Source organism: Phoca vitulina, unplaced genomic scaffold, assembly GCF_004348235.1.
Source record: "Phoca vitulina isolate PV1807 unplaced genomic scaffold, GSC_HSeal_1.0 scaffold6, whole genome shotgun sequence".
NCBI lineage: Eukaryota > Metazoa > Chordata > Mammalia > Carnivora > Phocidae > Phoca > Phoca vitulina.
In genome coordinates, this window is record NW_022589709.1 from 24,044,660 (window position 1) to 24,072,163 (window position 27,504).

The 27,504-nt window shown below is 33.9% G+C and overlaps 1 protein-coding gene across 9 annotated transcripts in view; it reads right to left on the minus strand.

Annotated features, from left to right (window-relative positions):
- Nucleotides 1-27,504, minus strand: part of FER (FER tyrosine kinase) — a 439,678-nt gene that overhangs the window by 324,196 nt on the left and 87,978 nt on the right. For all 9 annotated transcript variants that reach the window (XR_004299354.1, XR_004299353.1, XM_032403878.1 and 6 more), the window contains 4 exons: nucleotides 23,838-24,021; nucleotides 20,800-20,937; nucleotides 20,097-20,216; nucleotides 9,731-9,853 (listed from right to left, as the gene is read on the minus strand). Coding sequence is in view for 7 of the 9 variants with exons in the window: in XM_032403878.1 (XP_032259769.1) it covers nucleotides 9,731-9,853; nucleotides 20,097-20,216; nucleotides 20,800-20,937; nucleotides 23,838-24,021 (565 nt within the window). In the remaining 2 variants the exon portion in view is untranslated. The remainder of the gene's footprint in view (nucleotides 1-9,730; nucleotides 9,854-20,096; nucleotides 20,217-20,799; nucleotides 20,938-23,837; nucleotides 24,022-27,504) is intronic.

Here is a 27,504-nt window from a genome sequence, read left to right on the forward strand (position 1 = left end):
ACATCTGTAGGATAAGTCCAAAAAGAGGGTGAATGATTTCACCAACGTGGACCAATTAATAGGGAAGTATAGTTGAAAACACTAACACTCTAAAACCATTACTGCTACCATTAGCTTTTTGCAAATAGATTTTCTAAATAGGGAAAAATGCAAAATAAAATAATAATGATAATCAAAAGAATGAAAATAAACTACAAACTTAAAATATGGAATGACAAATAAGGAACAACAATTACAAAAAAGTAAATATTAACTGAACAGCTGAACAAAATTCAAAGAAATACATTAATAGGAGTGAAACACATACATTTTATTATCTCTTCAACTGTATAGCAGATGACTACATCCTTCTCCCCAGAACCTGTGCATATGTTATCTTACATAGCAAAAGGGAGTTTTAGAAGTTAAGGACACTGGAATGGGGAAGTTATTTTAGATGATCCAGGAGAGTGCAATATTCATAGGCACCTGATAAGAGGAAAGTAAAAGGGATGATGTTAGAAAAGGCAATGTGACAAGAAAAAAAGGGAAGAAAGGCATTTGATGTGGGGCCAAGAGCCAAGAAATGAGGAAAGTCTAGTCTAGAAGCTGGAAAAACAGAAAAAAGTAGATTCCCCCCAAGAGCCTCCAGAAGAAATTAGCATCATCAATAACTTGCTTTTAGGGCCATAAGATTCATTTCCAACATCTGATTTCCAGAAATATATGAGAATAAATTGGTGTTGTTTTAAGTTACCAAGTCTGTGGCAATCTGTTATAGCAGGAAAAGAAATGATACCTATTTTTGGTCCATTTTAAATGGCAAAACTAGAAGGACTGTTATATGGCTGTGCAGTAGTCAGTAACAAATAGAATATAGACTTAGGAGAAAAATATTAAAGAGTTAGAAGTATTACTCAACCCGGAAAAAAAAAGAGACTGTGTTACATGAAGGATGTGAATAAATTAGTTTTAGCTTCATTAAATACTAAACAAATTTTTTGAAGGATTAAACCATTATAGGAAGTTAGAATTAAAAAAAAAAAAAAAAAAAACTTAAATAGAAATACCAGACAATCTAGTAATTCCACTTCTGGGTATTTACCCAAAGAAAACAAAAACACTAATACGAAAAGATATCTGTATCCCTATGTTCACTGCAGCATTATTTACAACAGTCAAGATAAGGATGCAACCTAAGTGTCCATCAATAATGAATGGATAAAGATGATGTGGTGTGGTGTGTTGTGATACAGATTATTCACATATATAAAATATAAATATATTTAAATATATAATACAAATCCACATAATGAAATATTACTCAGCCATAAAAAAAGAATGAAACCTTGCCACTTGTGACAATATGGATGGACCTAGAGGGTATTATGCTAAGTAAATAAGTCAGACAGAGAAAAACAAATACCATATGATTTCACTTATATGTACTCTAAAAAACAAAACAAAACAGAAACAAACTCATAAACTGGTGGTTGCCAGAGGAGAGGGGTAGGGGGATGGGCAAAATATGGAAAGGGAATTAAGAGGTACAAACTTCTGGTTATAAAACAAATCAGTCACAAAGATGTAAAGTACAGCATAGGAAATATTAGTCAATAATATTATAATAATTTTGCTGGTGACAGTAACTAGATATGTCATAGTGATCATTTGTAATATATACAAATGTCAAATCATTATGTTGTACACACAAAACTAATATAATATTATATACCAACTATAGTTCAATAAAATAATAAATTAATAAAAGATTTTGTCATATGTAGTTTAGAGAAAAAGCTCTATTTTTATTTTTTTTTAAGATTTTATTTATTTGAGGGAGAGAGAGTGGGGGAGGGGCAGAAGGAGAGGGAGATAAAGGACTGTTATCCAAAACATACAAAGATCTCTTAAATGTCAACAATAAGAAAAACAACCTGATTTAAAAATTGTCAAAGACCTTAACAGACATTTCACCAAAGGAGATATACTGATGGAAAATAAGTACATGAAAAGATGCCCCATATCATATGTCTTCAGTGAAATGCAAATTAAAACAACAATGAGATACCACTACACACTTATGAGATGGCCAAACTCCAGAACACTGACAACATCAAATGCTGACAAGGATGTGGAGCAACAGGAACTATCATTCATTGCTGGGAATACAAAATGATGCAACCACTTTAAAAGACAGTTTGGCAATTACTTACAAAAAAACTAAAGATACTCTTACCATAAGATCAAGCAATCACACTCCTTAGTATTTGGTCAAAGGAATTGAAAGCTTATGTCCACACAAAAGCCTGCATACAGATGTTTATATAACAGCTTTATTCATAATTGCCAAAACTTGGAAGCAACCAAGATGTCCCTTAGGAGGTGAATGGATAAATAAACTGTGGTTTATCCAGACAATGGAATATTATTCAGTCCTCAAATGAGCTACCAAGCCACAAAAAGATATGGAGGAAACTTAACTGCATATTATTAAGTGAAAGAAACCAATGTGAAAAGGCTACCCAGCATGTCTGATTCTAAATACACGACATTCTGGAAAAGGCAAAGCTATGGAGATAATAAGATCAGCAGTTGACAACAGCTGAAGATGGGGGCTGGAGGATAAATAACTGGAGATTTATTTATTTGAGAGAGAGAGAGAGCATGTGCATGAGCGGGAGGGGGGTGCAGAGGGAGAGAGAGAACCTCAAGCAGACTCCCTGCTGAGCAGGGAGCCTGACATGGGACTCAATCCCAGGACTCTGAGATCATGACCTGAGCCAAAATCGAGAGTCAGCCACTTAACCGACTGAGCCACCCAGGCGCCCCTAGAATGAAATGTAATTTAAACTAAGGACTTTGGGTGATAATGATGTGTCATTGTAAGTTCATCAACTATAACAAATGTTAACACTCTGGTGGGGGATATTGATAATGGGGAGGATATGCATGTGTCGGGGCAGGGGTATATGGAAAATCTCTGAACGTTCCCCTCAATTTTGCTGTGAAACTTAAACTATTCTAAAAAATAAAGTCTTAATATAAAAAAAAAGAGGTATCTGTACACATTTATGAGAATGGCTCAAATAAAATATGGTGACCACACCAAATCCTGGCAAGGATGAGGAGAAACTGATCACTCATGCATTGCTGGTAGGAAACTTCATGGTTATCCCAGAGAAATTAAAACATGTTCACACAAAAACCCTTACATGAATGTTTGAAGCATCTTTATTTGTAATAGCCAAAAAATGGAAACAAACCAGATGTTCTTCAAAGGGTGAATGATGAGACCAAATATCCATTCTGTTATGGGTTAAATTGTATCCTCTAAAAAGATATGTTCAAATCCTAACCCTAAGAACGTCAGAATGTGACCTTATTTGGAGATAGGGTTGTTGCAGATGTAATTAATTAAGATGAGGTCATACTGGAGTGGATGGGCTTTTAATTTCTATGAGTCGTGCATGTCCTTGTAAGAAGAAACTCTGTATACTGAGAAGAGTATCCAGAACACTGTACAAAGAGATTGAAGTGATGCCTCTATAAACCAAGGAATGCCTAGGTTTGCCAGCCATTAGAGAAGTTAGAAGGGAGGCATGGAACAGATTCTCCCTCAGAGCCATCAGAAGAAACCAGCCTGCCACTTCATTTCAGACTTTTGGTCTCCAGAACTATGAGAAAATAAATTCATTTTTTAAGCCACCAGGTTTGCAGTACTTTGTTATGGCTGTCCTAGGAAACTAACACCACACCATGGAATACTACTTAACAATAAAAAGGAATGAAAGTACCTGGATGGATTACAATGAATGTAAAAAGCCAATCTCAAGAGATTGCATACAGTGTGATTCCATTTACATAACATTCTTGAAAAGACAAAATTGTAGAAATGGAGAACATATTAACAGTTGCCAGGGGTTAGGAAAAGGGTGTGAGATAGAAGGCAGTGTAGCTATAAAAATACAACATGAGGGACCCTTGCAATGATGGAAATGTTCTGTACCATTATTGTGTCAATGTCAATATCTGGATTATAATATTATATCATAGTTCTGCAAGATGCTACCACTGCGGAGAACTGAGTATAGGGTACATGGGACCTCTCTGTCTTGATTCTTACAACTATATGTCAATCTATAATTGTCTGAAAATAAAAAATTTAGTTAAAAATACATATCACTGCTGCTGCATCACACTTCCTCTGGTGAGGTGAGGTTTTTATAATCTCATATGCCTTGGGTTCCTAAATACTCTGTTTTAGGGATAGCCTTTTTTATTCTCCTTCAGGAGTTCTAAATATCTATTGTAACTGTATCATATTGGCAATCACTTAGTCATTCTGAGACACTATCCTAATACCAGGAATTAGGTTAAAATATACATTTCCTGGTTTTTAGTTTGGTGGTTTTGAAGAACAATGAGATTTGCTGGGGAGGTATATGTCCCGTTGTATAGCTCTAGTCCTACCTTTTTTTTATCAACATGTCTAATCATGAAATTAATGAGCAACATTAGCTTCTAACAATTAATTTCACTGAGTTCAATGTATAATGATATAATTTCACATACATTAACATCTTGCTTTTGTTTAATAGTTACTTTTTTAAAAGTATTGCTATAATCACTATACCACATACCATACAATTATTTTTATGCTTATAATACCATAGAGCAAACAAGCTATACATACTACAGTAAGAAGAAAATTATAGAAAATAAATGATTGTATAACATAAGATATATATGAAGCTATAAATAAATTTAAAATATGGGGTGCCTGGGTGGCTCAGTCGGTTAAGGGTCTGCCTTTGGCTCAGGTCATGATCCCAGGGTCCTAGGATCAAGCCCCGCATCGGGCTCCCTGCTCGGCGGGGAGCCTGCTTCTCCCTCTCCCACTCCCCCTGCTTGTGTTCCTTCTCTCGCTGTGTCTCTCTCTGTCAAATAAGTAAATAAAAATCTTTAAAAAAATAAATAAATTTAAAACATGGATGGGATCAGGACCATTGCATGTGCAACTTACTTCCTATTACTGACTACTCTTTCCATGCATTTTTCACATGGAGGCGTCCTTCACATCTAGCAAGAAATGCCACTTTCTGTGAGACCCCTGACTACCTATCTTAAGTAGGTGCTCCTCTATTATTCTTCTGACTATCTATCTTAAGTAGGTGCTCCTCCTTATTTTATAGCATTTATCACAATTGTTAATTTCTTATTTGTATTAGCCTATTCCATGGAAGTGTAAGCTTCACGAGACATGGGACAAAATATATCTTACCTTTCATTGTATTCACAGCACCTAACAGACATGTAATAAATATTATTGAATGAATTCCCTACTTAGGCAGGACATTTTTTTTTTTGTAACACACATAATTTTTAAATCCTAAGACAAAAATAAAAGGTCCCTGAATTTGCAGACTAGAACAATACCCTAGACGGCTCAAGTCTTACCTTAACTATAAGCTAGCTGTGACATTTTGCAAGTCTCTTAAAATTTTGGGGCCTCAGATGTCACATAATTTGAAAGACAAGGAGGTTGGATCAAATGAGCTCTTAAGATTCTGCATGGCTCTAAGAGTTTTGATTTTATAACATATATTTTTAAGTATTAGGTGATAATGGCACAAAACAACACAAAATTGAATAATCATTCACTTTTTGAAAGTCAAGCCAAGCATTAAAACCAATAGTAATATTACTTGCTCTTCATGCCATTGAGTCATAAATAACATATGCTTGGCGTACTTTCCCATAAACTACTTTCTAATTCAGTAGTCAAGGATCATAAATCAGGAGAAGATTGATATTATTTCCATTTGAATAAATACGCTTTAGAAGTAATGAGTAAAGTTATGTATACTAGAGTGACACTCTGTGTTGTATTAAAATTATACCATTTCAAGTGGTTGGTTTTATTCCTTTTACTCTATTTTTTTTTTAAATATAATTCTACAACAGCTAATTTCAGTTGAGACCTGCATCATTTATATAAGTTAAAACTCAACTCGTTAGTTTTAATTTAATGTCACATAAAAACCATTCTTTAAGTTTATTTTTCACTTTAGATTATTCAATTATAGGAATCAAAGCTATCAAGTGATTTCTTACATAATTTATTTCTTCCCTGTTACTATAAAATGTTTTAGAGCCATTTATGTTAAACTCAAATTTAAAGGTTTTAACTTCAGCTCCTTATTATGTTGTATTTCAACAGAACCACTAATGCTTTCTGTTAGGTAAAAATTCAGCATAATTGCAGTAATTTAAGAGTGTAAATATCTAACTTATAGGATACTTTTAGCATTTGTTAAGAACTGTAGTTCTGTTTTATTGTTTTATTACTTCCAATTAACAGTATATGAAGCTAAAAAAGTATTGCCCAGTAAAAAAATTGTAAATCTATTTCTAAAACTAGATTAAAATTGCTTTCAATTATATAAGTGTATTTAAATATGTATGTAGATTTACACACATACATACACCAAAAAAGGAAATGTTTATGAATTATTAAGAAACTGAAAAGCACAAACATTTTCAGTAGAAAATAATTTCAGGTTATTTGTTTAGCAAAATATTTTAACATATAAGTCAAAGACAAACTTCAACCCTACTAATAGCTAAATTAATGCGATTTCACAATTACTGCTTAGTTATATAAACGTACTTAACATTTTCAAGATTACGCCATGAAGCTAACAATAAAAACATCACAATAACAAAGGGTTAACAGAATTTGGGTTAAACAGGACTCATCCCCTGAACTGCTTGACACACTTACCCCTTTTAACTGACTCTCATAAGAACACTTAAAATAATAAGATCAAGCTGTGATTAAAAAGACATATGCTGTGGAGTCAGGAACTCATGCATTTTTTTTACCACTGACTAGGTATGTAATTGTAATTTTTTAAAATTCTCTAAGTCACACAGGTAAAATACAGGCAAATACACAAAAGGCATAGTGAAGATAACATTCAGTGTGGTAATATATATAAAACATCCAGATAACATGTGGAACAGAATAAGAACTCAATAAATGTTATTTCCCACATATCTACCACCCTTTAAGCCCCCCTCCTATATCCCCATTCTCATTTCCTGATAAATATAAATAGGTGTAGGAGAGTGGGTCACATTCATTATGTAGATGAAGAGAGAGTCAAAGATTTGAGTCAAGAAAATATAGCAAAAAATCAAAGAATCTCACAATTTCTAGATTAAGATAACACTTAGAGATTGTTTCCTCCAACAACGTATAGTCAGACATGCTAGTGAGAGGGTCAGGCATCTAATGGTCTTTCTTTATACCCACTAAATTTTAAAACAGGAGTCATTTATAATGTATGCATTTACAAAACTGTAAAAAGTAAAACTACTTGGTCATCTGTAAACATGTGAAGAAATTATTCCCAAACACAGAAAAGCAAAATATAATTATTTTTTTGAATTTCATATGTTCAATGGTTGATAAATTTTATTTTTATGATCCAAATAGAATCTTCTGTTGATGCAATACTGAAATTTTCCAGATTTATTAAGGGAATGCCCAGAGCAATTCAAATTTTCCTGTTCTCATCTTTAAAAAGCTCATAGATTCCAATATAATATTTAACGCCAAGTTATAATAAGGAGTCATAGTATAAGTGGGAGAGGTAGGCCTCTAATATTTTGAGCTGTGTAATAGAATAGATGGTGTTGCCATTCACTGAAATAAGGAATACTAAGAATGAACTAGGTTGAATTGGGTTAAGCTGTATTGAGATTTTTAATTCAGTCTCAGACATGGGAAATTTAGGGTACTTCTAAGACATCCAAGCAGTCATGTCAAGTAGGCAATTGACCACATGGCCATTGAGTTCAGAGGGAAAATCTGAGCAAGAGTAACAAATGTGGGTCATCCTCAGGAAACCACCTAGAGAGAGAATACAGAGAGGGGAGTAATAAAGCCTAGAGCCATTCCTCAAATAACTCCAAAATGGATTGGCTGAGTAGAGGAGAATGAGTTTATAAAGGAGTAGCCAGAAAGACAGGCAAAAGATCTGGTCCCAAATACCAAGGGAAAAGAAGAAACATGTAGTCAACAAAATCAGATACTGAGAGGAGGTCACGTAAGATACTTGTTTAATTTAGCAATGTATAGGTCATTGGAGATCTTACAGATATCTATTCCAATGGTGATGGGGCAGAAGCTAGATATATGTGGGTTGAGAACTAAGTGGGAGTTGAACAAATGAACGAGCATAATTACTCTTAGCACAAGTATGACTAAAAAAACAGAAGACAAAGGCAGTTGGGGGAAAATATGAATACAGAAGGGTTATCCGGGGTGGAAATTGTTTTTAAGAGTCAAGACATAAGCATATTTAAAAAGTGAGCACTGGACTCAATTAAGAAGAAAAGATGAACATAATATGATAAATAATGTAAAATTTCTGAGAAAGTATGAGATGACAAGATACAAAAAACGGGCCCAAGAAGTAGACTTAGGACAAGGAGCAGTTCCTCTATGGAAGCAAGTACAGAGAATGGGTACAAATGCAGTGGATGTGCATATCTAGTCATAGAAAATAACAGAATTGCAATCTGATGATTCTAATTTTTCTGTAATGTAGAAGAGGTCCATCCGCTGTCTATAATGGGGGAGATGAGAGGATCAGAGACTTGAGAGAAGTGGAGAATATTTGAGATGTTATATAGAAAGAGCAAGTATAGACCAGAGAAATCCAACACATCACAATTTCCTTAAGAATCTTGCTAAAGCAAGCCAATTATGAGAGAATGATAGCAAGAAATTCATACGCTCCAGTCAGTAAAGAAACCATTACTAGTTATATCTGTTGGAGATGCAAACAATAACCAAAGCCAAAACATAGATTTTAAATTATAGATCAAAATGTAAACGTTAAAACAGCAGAAAACATAATTAGTGAAAACAACATAATTAGTGAAAACAACCCAAGTAAGAGGATCCAGTAGGATATTTACAGATCCAGAAGTCAGCAAGAAAAATGAAAGTAAGACAAACAGCACAGCAAATCTTTTTTTTTAATTTTGATTTTTTATTGCTATGTTAATCACCATACATTACATCATTAGTTTTTGATGTAGTGTTCCATGACTGTTTGTGCATAACACCCAGTGCTCCATGCAGAACGTGCCCTCTTTAATACCCATCACCAGGCTAACCCATCCTCCCACCCCCCGCCCCTCTATGTGGTATATATATACAATGGAATATTATGCAGCCATCAAAAGGAATGAGAGCTTGCCATTTGCAACAACGTGGATGGAACTGGAGGGTGTTATGCTGAGCGAAATAAGACAATCAGCACAGCAAATCTTAAAGGGATTTTTATAAGTGAAGCAGATTGCTATTTTCTCTAAGTGTGTTTGCTTCCTTCTAACACAGAGAAGCCAATTTTAGATAACACTAATCTGCCACTTTCTCAACAAGGAATGCACAGTGAATCTGGTGGACACTGATAAGGGGAATAAAGACAACTTTTAACAGGATTTTTCAGAAAATAGTTCAAACTGTTAAAACATTGAGACATGATCAGTCCACTATATTGACAAAGCCCAGATCATTTTTCCAGAGTCCTAGAAAGTAACTCAATGACACGAAGTTTTACACTGAAAACGAAATTTCAGCTTCTAGAAATTTTACATCCATGATAACATGTAACTGAAGTATTCTGTAAAATTAAATCAATTAAACTTTCTTCCTGCAAATTATACTCACTCAGACTTCTTTTCATAGGTCTTAGAAGATTCCTCAATTCTCTTCTCTAGCTCCAAGACAGTCTCCTCCTTGTTTAAAAGCATCTGCTGTGTCTGCATAAGTTCCTCTGCTAAAGTTTTCAACCTAGAATGAACAGTTTCCTCATTATAAATCAGTAAGTTAGTTATATTCACTTTATGCACACACCCTGAGCATTCATACATCTAAGATGGTGATGTCCAAAACGGTAGCCACATGTAATTTAATTTAAAATAAAGTAAAATTTCAGTTCCACCCCTAGCAATAGGAAAAAACTGGAAATAAATGCCCATCTATAAATAACTACATTAAATTTTATTACATGTAAGCATTAAAACACTGTACACTATATTTCATATATATTAAGAGGATAATGCAAAAAAGTATGCATAGAATAAGCCCATTTAAGTCAAGAAAACAATTTATATACATGGATATGCTTGTATATACATTCTGGAAAGATACATGAACTTTTTTCACCAATTAACACAGGAAGGTACAAATGGGATCTATAAAAAGGAAAGCTTTGATTTCCACTGTACCCCCTTTTGTAAGATTTTATGGATTTTATCATCTGCAAGCATTAGCTGGATAATTTTTAAAGACTTAATGTTATTTAAAGACACAAAAGCCAAAAACAATTGTAGATAGTAACAAGTTTTCAGTACTTATACAGAAACTTTTCTATCCTCAAACCATTGGCCATCATTATCTAAATCTTATAGCACTCTTGCAGAAATGTATCTTCCTAAAAATCTATACATTATAAACTTCCAATACTGTCACATTCATTGCGACATTTGGGCTAATTAAAAGAATAAAAAAACAGAAAAGGGTTACAGTTGCCTCAAGTAATTTTTTTGACATCTCTTTTTCTCTATGACTGCAACATAAATTGAAGAAATAAAACATTTCTTATGATCTCTTTCTTAAAATATAATTGCAGCAGCATAGCAATTTATGGGTGACCTTCTAAACCATGACACAAATCTTTATTAGCTTTTCTCAAGATTAAACAGAAAATAGCTCCTAATCAACCAAACAAAAGTTATGAGTTTCTACTAAATATATTTATCTCCTAAACACACAACCTAATCCACCCCAACCAACAAATCCAGCTGCCTTCTTCTGTGTGATTTTTTTGTGTCTCTTAATCACAATATCCTTTTAACATGTCACCTGCCTTCTAATATTTCACATATTTCCAAATCTTTCCCAGTCACTCATTCAAACCAAATACCAAACTTGAACTAAGACTATAAATGAGAACAGCAAAAAACAAACTTGATAAAAGGACAGTCCTGCTTAAAATGTGAGAGTACTGCATTATTTATTGTTCCATTGATTGACAAGGTTGATTCAGACAGCCTAATGGGTTAAATTGGCATCATTCCCTATAATAGGAGTCAGCAAACATTTTCTGTAAAGGTCTAGAAAATAAATATTTTAGACTTTGCCATCAAGAGACAAAATCAAGGATATTACGTAGGTACTAACATAACAAAGAGAAAACAAATACAAATATCTCATTGAAAAATTCAAAATATAATAATAATTGGGTACAATTCATCGTAACACCGGTGTATTAATGGGGACAGAAATCTTTTGAAGATAATAATTTTTCCCTTCATTGGGGTTCAAAGTTAGTGCTCATCATCAAAATCAAATGTAAATGTTCATTTGTTAAAGCAGATATATAATGAGATTTCATGTATTTCATCTTTGAAAGGATCTTTTCACATAGATGGATACTGCCAAATATCAATAACAATCATAAGCATATGACTTTAATTGAGTATATTTACAGCTTAGAAGGCATTTATAAAATTACATTGCATGCTTTTTAGCATGTCATTACATTGCAGACTCATCACTCCTAACTGAAAGTTAGGTGGGAACTCCTTAATTGCACAGTTGAATGGATTTTTGAAATGCTGAAATACTCGTACAGAGGTCCAAAACTCACTGTTAGAAATGTAGTTTGAGCTTAGAAAATACATCAGCTACAAATTTGGTGGGAATGGTAATCTTGCTTCATGTTTTAATGTTTGATGGCGCAGGAAGTATATACAATAGCCTGCCATTACCTGGGATTCAAGTAACATTAGTTGTCATCTAAATGATTTTTACTACAGTATAAATTCTGCATATAAGCACTGTATTATCTTGTAATTTTAGGTTGAATATATTAGGAAAATATTCAAGTCTTTAGCACAAGCTAATTTTTCTGAAGCTTTTGGAATTCAGTGTTGAATAACAGTGGTTGAGGGAAATTCTGATTTAGAAAAATTTCAGTCTTGGCTCTGACCTCAAAAAAAAAAAATCACAATAAAACTTTACTACTTCTAACTTATCAAAATCCTACATGATAGGGCAAGTGGTGACATTCAATTTCAATTTTTGACAAAAAATTCATGGAACTGGTGATGGTCAAGTCCTTGAGAGCAAATGAAGGCCATTACTGACATTATTAGTTTAAGAACACATGTTTAGATTCAAATATTTTTCCATGAAGTGCCTCCTTATGAAAAATACAATGAATAATCATACTAGGTAAACACCTAACATTTTCACAAGCTTTGTAAATTTGTTCAACTAAGCCTCTTTCTGATCCACACATTTTTAACACCATCATTTGTAACACTTCAGTTTGTATTGAATTAGTGTTTTCTCGATCTCTTTGAAAATATTCTTGTCTGTAGTTGAGCCACAAAAACTATTCCTAGAGAGTAATTCTTCAGTCACGTCAGACTTGGCATTGACTCCTCAAACAACTGAGCAGTTTTGATCACACCTGCTGACTTATCAAGAGACAGGGAAAGCCACTTGAAATCATTTATTTTTTAAATTAACTAATGATGTAGCTCCCAATCTTCTCACTCTTCAAGTGAATGTTCTCACTGAAAGACTAACAGACTACAGACTAAGTTTATTTTCTCTAGACATATTTCCTATTTTCTTAGTTACCGCAGTGAAACACTAATTAATTCACCAGTGGTAAATGCCTTTCCCTGTTCAGATAACAAATGAGCCACCCAGAAACTTATTTTGGTTGCATCCTCATTTTCGTATTTTTCTAAAGAAAGTCTGCTGTGCTGAGGTATTCCATTTAAAAATTTTTAAAAAGATTTTATTTATTTATTTAAGAAAGAAAGAGAAAGAGCACGAGCAGGAGCCGGGGGAGGGGCTGAGGGAGAGGGAAAAGCAGACTCCCCGCTGAGCAGGGAGCCCGACGCGGGGCTCGATCCCAGGAACCTGAGATCATGACCTGAGCTGAAGGCAGACGCTTAACCAACTGAGCCACCCAGGTGCCCTTCCATTTTAAATTTTATAATTTTTCTCACTAGTGCTCTCCTGCAAGTTGGTAATACTGAAATGAGTATTTAGACTGGTAATGTCAACATATATTGTATCATTTAGCACAGCCATAGTGTCATTACATAATAAACACAATACTTTGCCATCTAACTGAATAACAAAATAATCCACACTCTACTGTGTCTTATCTTGATAAGCACCGAGTAATATATAGAATTGTTGAATTACTCTATTGTACACCTGAAACAAATATAACACTTATATGTTAATTACACTGAATTAAAATTTAAAAAATTTTAAAAGGTGTAATATTCAAAATCTATTCTCTTTTTTGGTTTTGACATGATCAGCATGGGCTGATAACAAAAAGCCATTCAAATGCTGTAATACAGCAATATGTGCAGCACTCAAAATGCTACTGAGTTAGAACAATGTCACTAGGATCTGTAATGCACGAAGCAGCAATGTGACGTGAAGGGAATGCCATCTATGGTCTCTGTCACAAATGCTCAACTCTGTCATTGTAGCAAGAAATCACCCATAGACCCACCCATGGACAATAGATAAATGAATGAGCACGGCCATGTTCTAATAAACCTTTATTTATGTACTCTGATGTTTAAACTTCACATTATGTGTCACAAAATATGTTTCTGTTGATTTTTTTAAACATTTAAAAATGTAAACAGTATTCTTAGCTTACAGACTCCACAAAAATAAGTAGCAAGCAGGATATGGCCCACAGCCTGCAGTTTGTTAATTCATATCCCATAAAATCCAAAAGAATTACTTTTCCACACAGATAATTACCATTCTTCAATTCTTATTTAGGGGTGTCTGGGTGGCCGAGTCTGTTAAGCGTCTGCCTTTTTTGGCTCAGGTCACAAACGGATGCCTCATCTATCCCAAATGTCAAAACCAATGTAATAAACACATATATTCTTCTAATGTTCAAAATTTTATAGATCTATCTTCTTCAAGTTATTCTGATGAGCTAAAATTACTGAGTCCCAAATTATTCAATTAAATAGTGATTAGATGAGAGGAAATATTTGCATATATAATCTTAATAAATGGATGATTAAAATCAATATAGTATCTTTTCTAGCATTTGGCAAAGAGTGATTCAAAACAGAGGCAGGTGGGGGAAGGGTGATGAAGGGGAAGAAGAGAGGCTGTAGATCACAGAGACAAAAGAAACAACCTCAGATTGCAGCTTGAAGGTAATGCAACTTAAATGCATGTGTGATAGGAAGTGTAGAATCGCGGGTGTCCAGTGTTAGAAATTATCAGAGGCTGAGGAAGCAGCCCTCTACGACATCATGATCTACCATGCAAAAAAAAAAAAAAAAAAATTCCCGTAAGTAGGAAATAAACAATCCTACAAATACTTGAGTTTAAGTCTTCTATATACCACACTTTCATAAATGTAGCTGATACAAATAATGAGAATATGATAAAATGCTTCATGGCACATATTTAGATGGGTAAATGCAGTAACTTTGTCATTTAATATTATTATAACATTAGATTTCCATCAAGCCCTCTTTTGGATATAAATACTAGTTGTGTAATAACGTCAGAACCTCCTACATTTAGCTGAGAAAACTCTACGTGATACCATAAGCAGGAACCAAGAATAGAAATTATTAAATATATCAGTAAGTTTCTGCTAATAAAAATGACAATTTGTATGTTACATTTAGGAATTAAAAAAAAAAAAAGCCCCCTTCCTAAATTAAAAGGAGTCTTTTTATGAATAGCAAAGTGAAAGATATAACCTTAGGGAAAGGGCATCTACTTGAATTTCAAACATCTTACAATTTAACACTGACCCAGAAGTATGGCAGAGGAGAAGAAAAGACAGAGACAAAAAGGAATTCCCAGTAAGACTATTGTAAAAATACTACTTTTTCTCGTGACTCTATACAACTTTTTTTTTAAAGATTTTATTTATTTATTTGTCAGAGAGAGAAAGAGAGCACAAGCAGGGGGAGAGGCAGAGGGAGAAGCAGGCTCCCCGCTGGGCAGGGAGCCCGATGTGGGGCTCGATCCCAGGACCCTGAGATCATGACCTGAGCGAAAGGCAGATGCTTAACCGACTGAGCCACCCAGGCGTCCTGACACTATACAACTTGAGGAATATAAACTCATTAGAAAAGTTTAACAAAAAGACATTCTTTAAATATGAAAGATACTTATTCAAATAGAGCAGCAGTCTTTAGCCATTTTGGGTCGAAGTCCTCTGAAAATTTGCAGGAACCTGCCACCAGAAAGTAACACACACATTTCTACACACAATTTTACTGGGTTTATGGTACAGATTTTCAATCCTGTCCACACGATAAAGTCACCTGGAAAGTTTACAAAAAATCCCCATGCCTAGACCGTGCCCTCACAAAACTTGATTTAATTGGTTTGGGTTAGGTCCCAGACATCAGCATTTTTTAAAGCTTCTTTACTGATCCTAACATAAAGCCAGAGATGATGACATCTACTATTCAAAAACTCCCTGAAATCTCTCCAGAAAACCCTCTTCATTCACTTGCTCATTCAACAAAGATGTTAATTAATCATCTGTAACATCTGACATTTAGCCAAAAATTCTGAAGAGTCCAAGAGAAATGTAGTCCAGTTTTTTCTCTGTTTCACAGTCACTATGAATCAGCAGTCTGGCAGACTGCCAGTATGACTTGCATTATTAGAAGAATTCTTCAGGAGTCAAATACTAATGATTCTCACTTCCAAACTAATGTACCCTTTCACAAAGGAGAGGGTCACCAGATCACTGAAACAAACATAAAGGAATGCAAAACAAACAAACAGTTTTGAAGTTTTCCTATACTATTTCTTATTACAGCTCTTAAATGGGCGCAGGAAAAACGTAGAACATGGGGAAGCACAGGCCATAAAACATTGGCATTTTCAAAGAACACTTTTGAGAGTGTTCTATTCTAAAACTATATAGAGCAATGTGATTGGGGAACAAATGTTTAGTGAAAGGACAGGAAGTGACACAATGGGAGGAAAAACAAATAGCTAATATTCTGGAGAGAGTCACGCTACAATAAAACTGCAAAGATGAGAGAAATAAAACCACATTTATTTAACATTATTATAAAATTGGTCCCAAAAAGCTTCCCTACTCACCTCATCCATTCACCTCCATTCTGACATATGATCTACATGTATACAAACATATATATGTACTATTTTATTAATAGACTCATTCCATAAATATTACTGTATAACTTGCTTTTGCCTTTTATTGTATACTTTGAAGATCTTTCCATAAAAGCATATATAAACCTATCTTTATTCTATTTAAAATAGAGTAAAACCTGTATAATCTAGAAAAATTGTGGATATAGTAAGGATATACCATAATTCAACCAACCCCTCATAGATGAATATTTAGGGTGTTTCCAGTATTTTGCCAAAACAAAAGGACTGTTTTAAGACCTTTATAGTCCTTGGCCTCTATCGAAATTAGTATCATATATATTAAAATGTGGTTTCTCAGAAATCCACATTCATATGCAGATATTAAAATCTATACTGTACACCTGAAACTAATATAACACTGTATGTTAACTAAAAGAAAAAAACTAACTTATGAATTTTGAAATATTTTTGTTTTTACCAAATTTAATAATTAATGAAAGTGACATAATATAGCTTGTAACATAATTTTCTTTTCATATTTAGGAACAAACAAAAAGTTTTCAGACCTCAAGCATTTCCAAAAGCCCATGAAAAACTAAGCATTGCACTTGGAGTCCACCCCAAGCAGTAATTAAAAAAAACAACAAAACCAGCACCTAGAACTTGCTATGTGCTTAGAATACTATTCTAAGTATTTTACATTTATTCATGCATGTAAGCTTTACAACAACACTATGAGTTGGGGGCCATTATTATTACCATTTTATTTTTGAGGAAAATGACACATAAAGGGACTAAGTAATCTGTCCAGTTTCACAGAGGTAATGTCATACTGTAAGGATTCAGAAGCAGGCAATCCACCATGTTACACTTGTACATAGATCTTTGCTTACCTATAGGCTAAAGTTCTACAAGTAAAATTTCAACTCAAAGTGTATGAGCAAGTACAACTTTGATGTATGTTGCAAAATTATCCTCCAAGAAGCTTACACTAATTTACCCTTCTGCCAAGACTTTATAAGAGGGCTTATTTCTCCATACCCTCCATAACAGTGGGTATTATCAAATTATTTCATTCTTGCCAATCTGGTAGGTGGAATAACTTCCTTTTTAAAAATGGATATTTCTTTATTGTTACAGGACTATTGGTCATTTGTATTTATTTTTCCAAAGCTATCTATCTGTTCATTTGTTTAATTCATTTCTATTGGATATAATGTTTCAGCACATTCAACAACAAAACTGATAAATTAAGAAAGAAATTAGTTTAACTTTAAAGCACTAATATTATGGTAAAAGGAAAGCAAGACTTTGTATCATATTAAATATATACATACGTGTGTATATATATATATATAAAATTTTTTAATGGAATTATCTTAGATTATTTTAACAGTGCCAATAAACACACTGTATAACTCATTCTTGGAATAAAATTCTCAAGGGAAACCTGCTCTTAAACTCCTATCCTGATTTAGACACTGTTCAGTGAAATGTAGCTAAAGTTTTGCCTCAGTAAGATGTAAGCAATTAAATATTCTATCACATTTTCAAAGATTTATTATCCTTAATTTATTACATTTTTTCATTGCTTCATCACCATAATTAAGAAATAATGATTTATGCGCATAACTAGTGTTGTTCTCATTATACCCTGAAAAGCAATAAAACAAATTATTCTTTGGTCACAAAATCTCTTATTTTACATAAGCTTTTAACAGGTAGCTATTTTTAATTTTACCATATTATACTCCAATATTTCTATGCTCATTCTTTCTTGGTGTTTATTAAAATAAATTGATGGATTTTAGCATAAATACCTTGGAGGTATTAACCCTTGCAACCTTAAATATACAGTAAATATATTCTGATGATTAAATGAATAAATTACTTGGGACCAATACAATGATCAAAAAAACAGGAGTAATTTATGCCATATTCCTTCACCAAGCAGCACAGGAATCAAAAAATGAAATTTGTCACTGCACACGAATTGAGAAACTCTACTATCCATTTTGTGCCATAAATCCAACTCTGTTGTTTACAGCAGTTTCTCAACCTTGGCACTATTAACATTTTCACCAGATAATTCTTTGTTGTAGGCGGCTGTCCTATGCACTGTAGGATATTTAGCAGCATCCATGGCCTCTACCCACCAGTTACCAGCAGTACCTTCCCACCTGACAAACAAAAATGTCTCCAGATATTGTCAAATGTTCCCTGGGGACAAAAATCATCCAGGGTAAGGACCACTGGTTTAAAGATAGCTAACATTATAAGTGTATATCTAAATCCAAAGTGAGACTCCTGTGAAGAACTTCAAAACTTGGGAATAGCTTCAAGAATCCCAATATGGTTGCTAGAAAAACCTCCCTAATTCAATGTACTCCCATGCCTCCCTTCCACTCAACAGTCAATCCACCGTAACTTTTAAGCCTTCATTTTGTTCAGGTGATTCAACAAGCATTTGTTAGTTTCTTCCATCCCACCTGCCCAACTTTAAAGTTATCAAACCCCTTTCCAAGAGTTAGTCGCAGGATCCTACCACTCAGTTAATCATTTGTAACACCAAAATATTACTGAACAATAGAAAGGAGATTGTTATATTATATTAGATGGGGACTTTTGGCTGAGTCTTTTGAGGTAAAGTGCCAACAGGTCAGATGATACCACGTGTCCAATACTGAAGACAAATGAGTGCATAATCATTCCTAGCCGTGGTTCTGACCCAGAAGACAAGTACATACAGTGCTTATTAATAAATATGTTTCTTTGTGTTGCTCCTAAAAAAAAAAATCAAGGGATGAGTTAAGTATCTATTTATTTGAAAGAGAAAGAGTGTGAGAGCACAAACAAGGGGGGAAGTGCAGAGGGAGAAGCAGCTCCCCATTGACCAGGGAGCCCAGTATGGGGCTCGATCCCAAGACCCTGGGCTCATGACCCAGCTGAACGCAGATGCTTAACCAACTGAGCCACCCAGGGACCCCTGAGTTAAATATTTAAAAGTAGAGTGCCTTAACTATGTTTTCTTTTCTTTTTTCTTTTCTTTCTTTTTTTTTTTTTTTTAAGATTTCATCTATTTATTGGATAGAAAGAGCACAAGCAGGGGGAGCTACAGGCAGAGGGAGAGGGAGAAGCAGGCCCCCCTCCTTGCCCCGCACAGCAGGGAGCCCACATGGGGCTCGAACCCAGGACTCTGGGATCATGATCTGAGCTGAAGACAGATGCTTAACCGACTGAGCCACCCAGGCGCCCCATTAACTATGTTTTCTAAATTTAAAAATATACTATTAATAGCCTCTAATACTTGAAAAGGACTTAAAAACACATTAAGATTTCTCAAAACTCCTTTAAAATATTAGGCAACAATAACAAGATGAAGAACTAATTTATTTAAAAGCATATAACAGAAGGCATCCCTGCTTAAAGAGAAAAGAATTCAATTAAAAGTCAAATTTTTATACTAAACACTTCTGACACCTATGAGTTTCTTCTTTACCACTCAGTCTTCTCATTTCCAAAATGGTTCTGCCAGAAAGTTTTGAGTATTGAATGGGAAATAAATAAATAAGTAAGTAAGTAAGTTTTGAAAAGAATGAACCATTATTCCAATATAAGTAACTGGGCAAGTGACTATAACATCACACAGAATTTTGATTTTCAGAATTACCAAAATCAGTGATCACAATGAATAAAGTTAATATATTTTTCAAAACATTTCTTTCTGACCAAACAACAATCAGTTCATTTTTAATTTACTTTTCATTACTTGGAAAAAATAAAGATTGAAATTTTAAATCTGATAAAGTAAAACTATAAATAATAACACTAATATTTAAACTGTTCAGATTTTCTAAATACTTACATTACTTGTAAACTTTCTGCTGTTAAATTATTCCACATAATTTCATTTGCCTGAAGATTTTCATTTTCTTCTAGTAAGGAAGTATCAAACTCAATTTCTTGCTCTTTAGCAGCCGTTGTTCTAATAAAGCATGCCAAATAATTTTGATCAATATGAATATACTATCATAATATATCTTAGTATACACCAAAGGCAGAATATTTGTTATCCAAAATTATGTTCACAAAATAAAGTAAATACAAATAGAATAAATCAAATTAAACCCCAGGCACCAAGATCTAGTCACATAATTTCAGCCTTAATTTCATTTGTAGAATATGGATATTAACCTGTTTTATTTCTGTCACAATTGTAATGAGTATGCATGGATAAATAATTGATGCATCGTAAATTTAATATACATATAAAGTCATAGTATTATCATTATACAAATGTTGAAAAAATATATAACTTCATGGATTAAATACAGGTTTAAGCAATGATACAGTAACAACTGAAAAATTTTTAAAAATAATTATATAAATTAAATAGTTATCACTGAGAAAGAACTTTAAAAATAATTAAAAGCAGATAAATTAATCAGTAATACTGTATGTCCTAACAAGCTCTTCAATATCTTATTTTAATTTAGCTAAATACTATATGGTAGAAAAAAATAATACTGTCACAAATACTGAAAGAAGAATGAAAATATTATACATACCTGTGAACATCTATGAAATTATTATATTCTGTGCTAGGGTCTATCTGTTCAACCGACATTTGAATCTCTTTATGGACATTCACTATTTCTTCTGTAACAAGACTGGTTATCTGGCTGTATTCATCAAATATACCTTTTCTGAAAACAAAAATAAAATTTTACAACATTTTTAAGTTTTCAAGGGAAACACAGGCCAAAAAAGGATTCAGAACAATAAATGTAAGAAATGTAATACCAGTATCTATAGATGGTGATTTTATGCACCACCTTATTTCATATACCTGGACAGTAAAGGGATTATACAAAGGCACAGATTAACAAGTTACATTTGATATAATATAATAGTTGCAAATGATCTAGAATAAGACATTACCTTTTCCAACATGTATTTGACATTTCCAAAATGTAAGGTCAGGTTGATCACTTTCTATTTCTAAAGACTGAACATAGAAATGTTCAATTCCAGCACATGGAACTGTGGATCAATTCCCGTCTCTTTAATGTTTCTCTCTGGCTGTTACTTCCTCAAATGTCCTACCTTTTGGTTTTCTCTTGCTCCTGGGCCCCTGCTCTTTCCTCTATACTTAATTATAGAGTTCAACTGGTTCTATACCTTCAGTGACATCTAGATCTCTTCTCCTGACCTCCAGTCAACAGGAAAAATGTCATAAAACATATTAGATTTATCTAATGAATACAAAAAGAAAAAACTATGCTGTAGCAAAGACCTGATCTCCAACTTAAGAATGCTATGCTGTCAAAATATACCATTGGTCAAAAGCGGCCTCAACAATGAGTGTGGACAGATAGGCTTATCTTGCCTTTTCCCAAATAAATATAAGGCATAGTTTGCTCTTCTTTTCCAAAATCATTACTCATAAAAAACTATTACTTACAAAATCTCTCTTGTTTACTATTCTCCCAAAAACCAAATACTGTTTGGGTTAAAAAAAAAAAAAAAAAGATTTAAACTGCTTCAGGCAATGCTAATTTGAAATGATTACAGGAATCACCTGACAAAATTTAAAGAAAAGGGGAAGGCAGAGAAATTTAAAACAGATTTAGTAAATATCCCTGGGGTTCTGAATATCTGAATATCCCTGAAAGTACTGAATGATATTAATGTAAATGACCCCATCTAGATAACTCTCATAAAGCAATACTATAATATGATGTGGAGATGATTATTAATATCCACCTTTAGGACAAATGGAATTTTAAAAAACGAATTCTCCTAATGTTGTTAAATGAATGTGACATGGAATTCAATTTCAGTGAAATCATCAAGCTTGAATATTTTAAATGCTAGATCTAAAATAATTTATTGTTAAAGATAATATGCTACAGGAAACTACTATGTCTCAAAAAGACATCTAGTGATGATGAAGATGCCATTATTGAAGATTCATGTGAAGAATTTGAAAAAATAATGACTCACGAAATGAGAATAGGAAAGGAAGTATTTCTGAATCAACAATATTTAATTTAAAGTAGACATAACTATGGGGTGCCTGGGTGGCTCAGTCCATTAAAAATCTGACTCTTGATTTCAGCTCAGGTCATGATCTCAGGGTCCTGAGATGGAGCCCTGTGTGGGGCTTAGCAGGGAATCTACTTGAGATTCTCTCTCTGTCTCTTCCTCTCTCTCCCCCCTGCCCCTCCCCACTCATGTACTCATATGCTCTCTCTCTCTCTAAATAAATCTTTAAAAATTAATAAAAAATAATGTATATGTAAATAAATTTATACATTAAATATTTTAGGTAGATATTTAATCAATACCATTAGAAATTTACATATTCAAGTCAACTAAAAACACTTTTTTATCTTTTTACTGGGAAAATGGGAGATCACCTAAACCAGCTAATGAAGCAGATGAAGTCTACCAAAGCATGGCTTATCTTTTTCTGTTGTCTTGTATTGATGTCTATGGTAAACATGTGTGCTTTTGACATACTGCCCAAAGTATATTGTTAGCTCCTTGAAGGCAAAAATTGTGGCCAAATCACAGGCAGTGTGTTTTACATACAGGAGAACTTCAATAAACATTTGTTGATTTTAACCTCACACAATAAAAGCTGGCAGATAAACCTTCAAAAAATTATTTCCTTTGATGGAGCTAGAACTCTCTAATGCTAAGTGAAGTAAGTCAATCAGAGAAAGACAAATACCATATGATTTCACCCATGTGTAGAATTTAAGAAACAACAACAAATAAAATGAGCAAAAGGAAAAAAGAGAGAGAGAAACTAAGAAACAGACTCTTTTTTTTTTTTTTTTTTAAAGATTTTATTTATTTATTTGAGAGAGAGAGAATGGGAGAGAACACATGAGAGGGGGGAGGGTCAGAGGGAGAAGCAGACTCCCTGCCGAGCAGGGAGCCCGATGCGGGACTCGATCCAGGGACTCCAGGATCATGACCTGAGCCGAAGGCAGTCGCTTAACCAACTGAGCCACCCAGGCGCCCCTAAGAAACAGACTCTTAGAGAACAAACTGATGGTTACCTGAGAGGAGGTGGTAGGGTGACGGGTGAAACAGATAAAGGGGATCAAGAATACACTTATCACAATGGGCACAGAGTAATGTATAGAATTGCTGAGTCACTACATTGTATACCTAAAACTAATACCACACTGGAATTAAAATTAAAAACTTAAAAAAATTATTTCCTTTGGACTTCTCAGTTGCTCAATATTTAAACACAACCCTCTAAAGATAGATATTCACTTCTTAACGCTTGTCAACTAGTGAATTTTTTTTACCTAAATTTCCAGCTAATGGGAGTAGAATAAAAACATACAAAAAGAAGGACCATTCTTAGGGCTAGCTGGAGGATTTAGGAGATGATAATAAGCTGAATGGACACCAGAAGTGAAAATCAAGAAGGACCAAGGTAAAACAGATCTGAAATACACATTGGGCTGGGTCAATAATGAAGTTCACAAAACATAGACAACCTCTATCCAAAAGCTTACCTAGGAGAGAAAATAACATTAATTAAATTAAATTAAAATGCCAAAAAGAAAATGTAACTTACAGTGCTTTTATCATTTCTTCTTGCATCTTTTGTAAGGAGTCCAGAAGCAAAGGAAGTGTGGTGTCATAATACTGATTCTGATGAAGTTGTGCCCCTTTCAATGCCAATACATACTGATTATGCAACATATGAAGTTTCATTGTCGCTTTGTCATATCGTTCCTTGGCCTTTTCGGTTTCTTTCCCTGAAGAAAACATTGAAGAACGTTAACAAAGAGATATAGAAACCTTATCTTCTCTATATGCAAACTGAGCGACCACCATTTTATATCTCACACATTTTATGAATACTCAACAAAATTTTATTGAATATAATATGCTCAGCTCTATGCAAAGTACTACTTACTTGCCAGTACTGTGCACACAGGCTGCTATGAAGGAAGCATAAATTACAGTAAATGTTTGGTGAATGTAAGTTAATGTATAATACTTTATAAAATTATACAGAAAAATAATCCTCATTTTCAAGAAGCTCACACCAAATTGGAACAACAATGCACATAGACTGTATAACAAAAGAAACAAGAAAGTTTATAAATAATGTTAAATTTTGAGGTCTGTAGTTGCGGTATCAATAAAGACAAGGGGAGTCAGAGGAGGCTTTGTAGAAAAACCAAACATGGGTCATGTCCAGGCAGGTATAAGAAAGGCAGAACGGACAATAATTCCTCCCTTTCTGCCTTTCTTCCTTTCATTCACTGAATTTTATTAGCTGATCACCACCAGAACTGTGCTAAACATTAGGAATTCAGTACCTAGCAAAACCGAGTCCTCAACATAGAGCCCCTGGTCTGGTGAATTGGAATAGTGAGGGGGAATACGGAGAGAATACGCAAAATTACATAGGCAAGCAAAGAAATAAGCTCAAAGAGAATAAGTTTTAAGGAAGTGAAGGCAGTATGTCTATAGAGGTAGGGCAATTTAGGTTGTGAATGATTTGAAAATCAAGCAGAGAAATTTAAACTTGATATGGGAGAAGTCTAGAAGATATTGATAATATTATGAACTAAAACTTTTGGGGGTGCCTTTACTAAAATCACTCAGAAAATATTTACAGATTGACAACATAAATGACTCTATAAATAAAATTTTTAAGCAGGTCTTCAATTTTTGGTGCAAACTGAACAAACATTTCTTGTCAATTATTTAGATTTAGGGATTAAACTTTTCAAAATATTTATTAATTTTTGTCCTTTTTCCAAGGAGAATCCTCCAAATGAATCTTTCCCCCAAAATAGATCTTTTTTGAGAATTTTTGACACCACAGGCTCTCCTCTGCTGCCACCCTGTTTCAGCTTGGCACCCATCTGAGTATTCCCTATAGGTAGGAGTTGGAAAAGCATTCCCTGTTGTAGGATGTCCCCAGCCCAGGGCCAAAAGGAGAAAAAGTCAGTGTTTTTGTGGAAAGGGGAGACTGCAGACCCTCAGATATGCACGGGCAGAGCAACAGAATAAGAACAGTTCCCTTGCCTTTCTCATCTCCCGTCCGACTCTCAGGCATAGGAACCACATGTAGCTCACCAGCTGGGCAATCTTTCCAGCACACTGGTAGATCTCTGCCACCTACAAATTCTAGTGGTTCCAAGTGCTAGAACCACCACTGACTTCTAGGGAGCTGCACGTAATTATTTTACAGAGCATAATTCTCTAGCCATAGTCCATGAGCTAGTTCCTGCACATGGGGATATTACTAATTACCCAAGTTATCTGCAAATTGCTGCCCTAGATACCTATTTTGCTTTATAACATAAGGAACTTCTCAAGGAGAAAATATTTTAATCACCAGAGTATCTATTCTAACCCTTCTCATTGCTGTCTGGAAACAGGTTCTAATACCAGACTGGAAGGATGGGAGTAAATATATTAATTCAGTTCTGATCTGAAGGGATCAGAAAAAAATAACATGAGCCACTACAGAAGTAGATTTTCTCATTTTTTGACTACAGCTCACAGGATAATATATTTTACGTCATGAGCCAATAATCATATCCATTTTTAAATATATATATAATTGAAATAAACTCACGAAAGGCATCCTTACTATCCTTACTATGAATGATGCCCTGTGATTTTAAAAAATTCTATTATATCTGATTTTCAATTTTTTTAAATCTTCATTGAAAAACCAATAAATTTTTTTGCCTCAGTTAATACAAATCCCTAGAGAAATTTTTACTCATCCTGTATGGTACTAGGGATAATCTTTTTAACTTCACAATTACAAATCACTTCAATAATACTAATCATGAATGATTTTTAAGATTCTCAGGAACACATTCTCCTACATGTTCAATCACTATAATAGTTTTTTACATAGAATACTATATTTATTTATTGATAAATATTGCTACTTGGCATCCTTCAAAATATGTCCCCGAGTGTCAATGCAGTTGACACATCTATGGCCAGCCTCAGAGCCTCCCTCTAAAATAACAACCCCTTTTTTTCCCTATCCACACAAGTCAGGACTATACTCCTATATGAAACTAATACCCAAGAGCCAAAGTGCATACCCAACCAAACTGAAATCAATGTTTTGGTTGGGAGCCAAATCACATTAATGTCTGAATGAGACAGAAAAGTTCACAAACACCTGCTTCAGAAGCCTCCAGAGCAGCCCTTTCCAGGCCTTTTTTGTTGTTGTTGTTCTTTTTTTAATTTCATTCATCATTTTTTTTTTTTTTTTTTTTTTTTTTGCGAGAGAGAGAATGAGAGACAGAGAGCATGAGAGGGAGGAGGGTCAGAGGGAGAAGCAGACTCCCTGCCGAGCAGGGAGCCCGATGCGGGACTCGATCCCGGGATCCAGGATCATGACCTGAGCTGAAGGCAGTCGCTTAACCAACTGAGCCACCCAGGCGTCCCTCATTCATCATTTTTAAGCTAGTTTAAGGATATGTTAGTAAAATTTGGCAAATTCTGACAAGAGTTCAAAAAGTCATATACAATTACACAGACAAATTGATCCCAAGTAATAAAGAAGTTTTCTAGAGTCTACATGTTGATAAGAAGAAAATAAGGCAAGCATTTACCAGGCAAGAATATTTAAGTACTGTGTTCTAATTTGTTAATTTTTATTATAAATTCAAAATTATAATTATGTAGTAAATTCAATTAATTCCATATTTTATGTCACTTTTTAAAAAATATTACTTTTTATATGAACTCTATTATTCCTAATTAATTACTTGGAATTTTTAGTGTAACTTCAGGAGTCAAGCTCTCCACACAAACATTTTCATGGAGACATTTAAACCACCCATCTGTCCTCCTATTTGCACAAATTTTTAAACTGCACACTATCCATCTGTCTTTCTAGCTGGTGAAAAATGATGCACTAAAATGCAACATTCAGCTAAGATTTTGTAATTTAAAATAACATTAGAAAAGTTAAGAATTCCACTTTTTTTCTTTATCATATCTAGTATATGACAACCTGAAAAAGACTATTACAACCAAAATTAATTATCAACAGCTTATCAGTGGTCATTAACACAATTTAGAAAAAATTAAATGCCTTTGAAAACATCCAAGTCAGAATTCATTACATTAAAATACTACTACTACCAATAATAAAGTCTTTAAAAAGAGCTTTGGGTTTAAAATTGAATTTGGGTTTATGTCTTAGTAGGTTTTTGGTTTGTTTGCTTTTGGACTCTATAGCTCACACA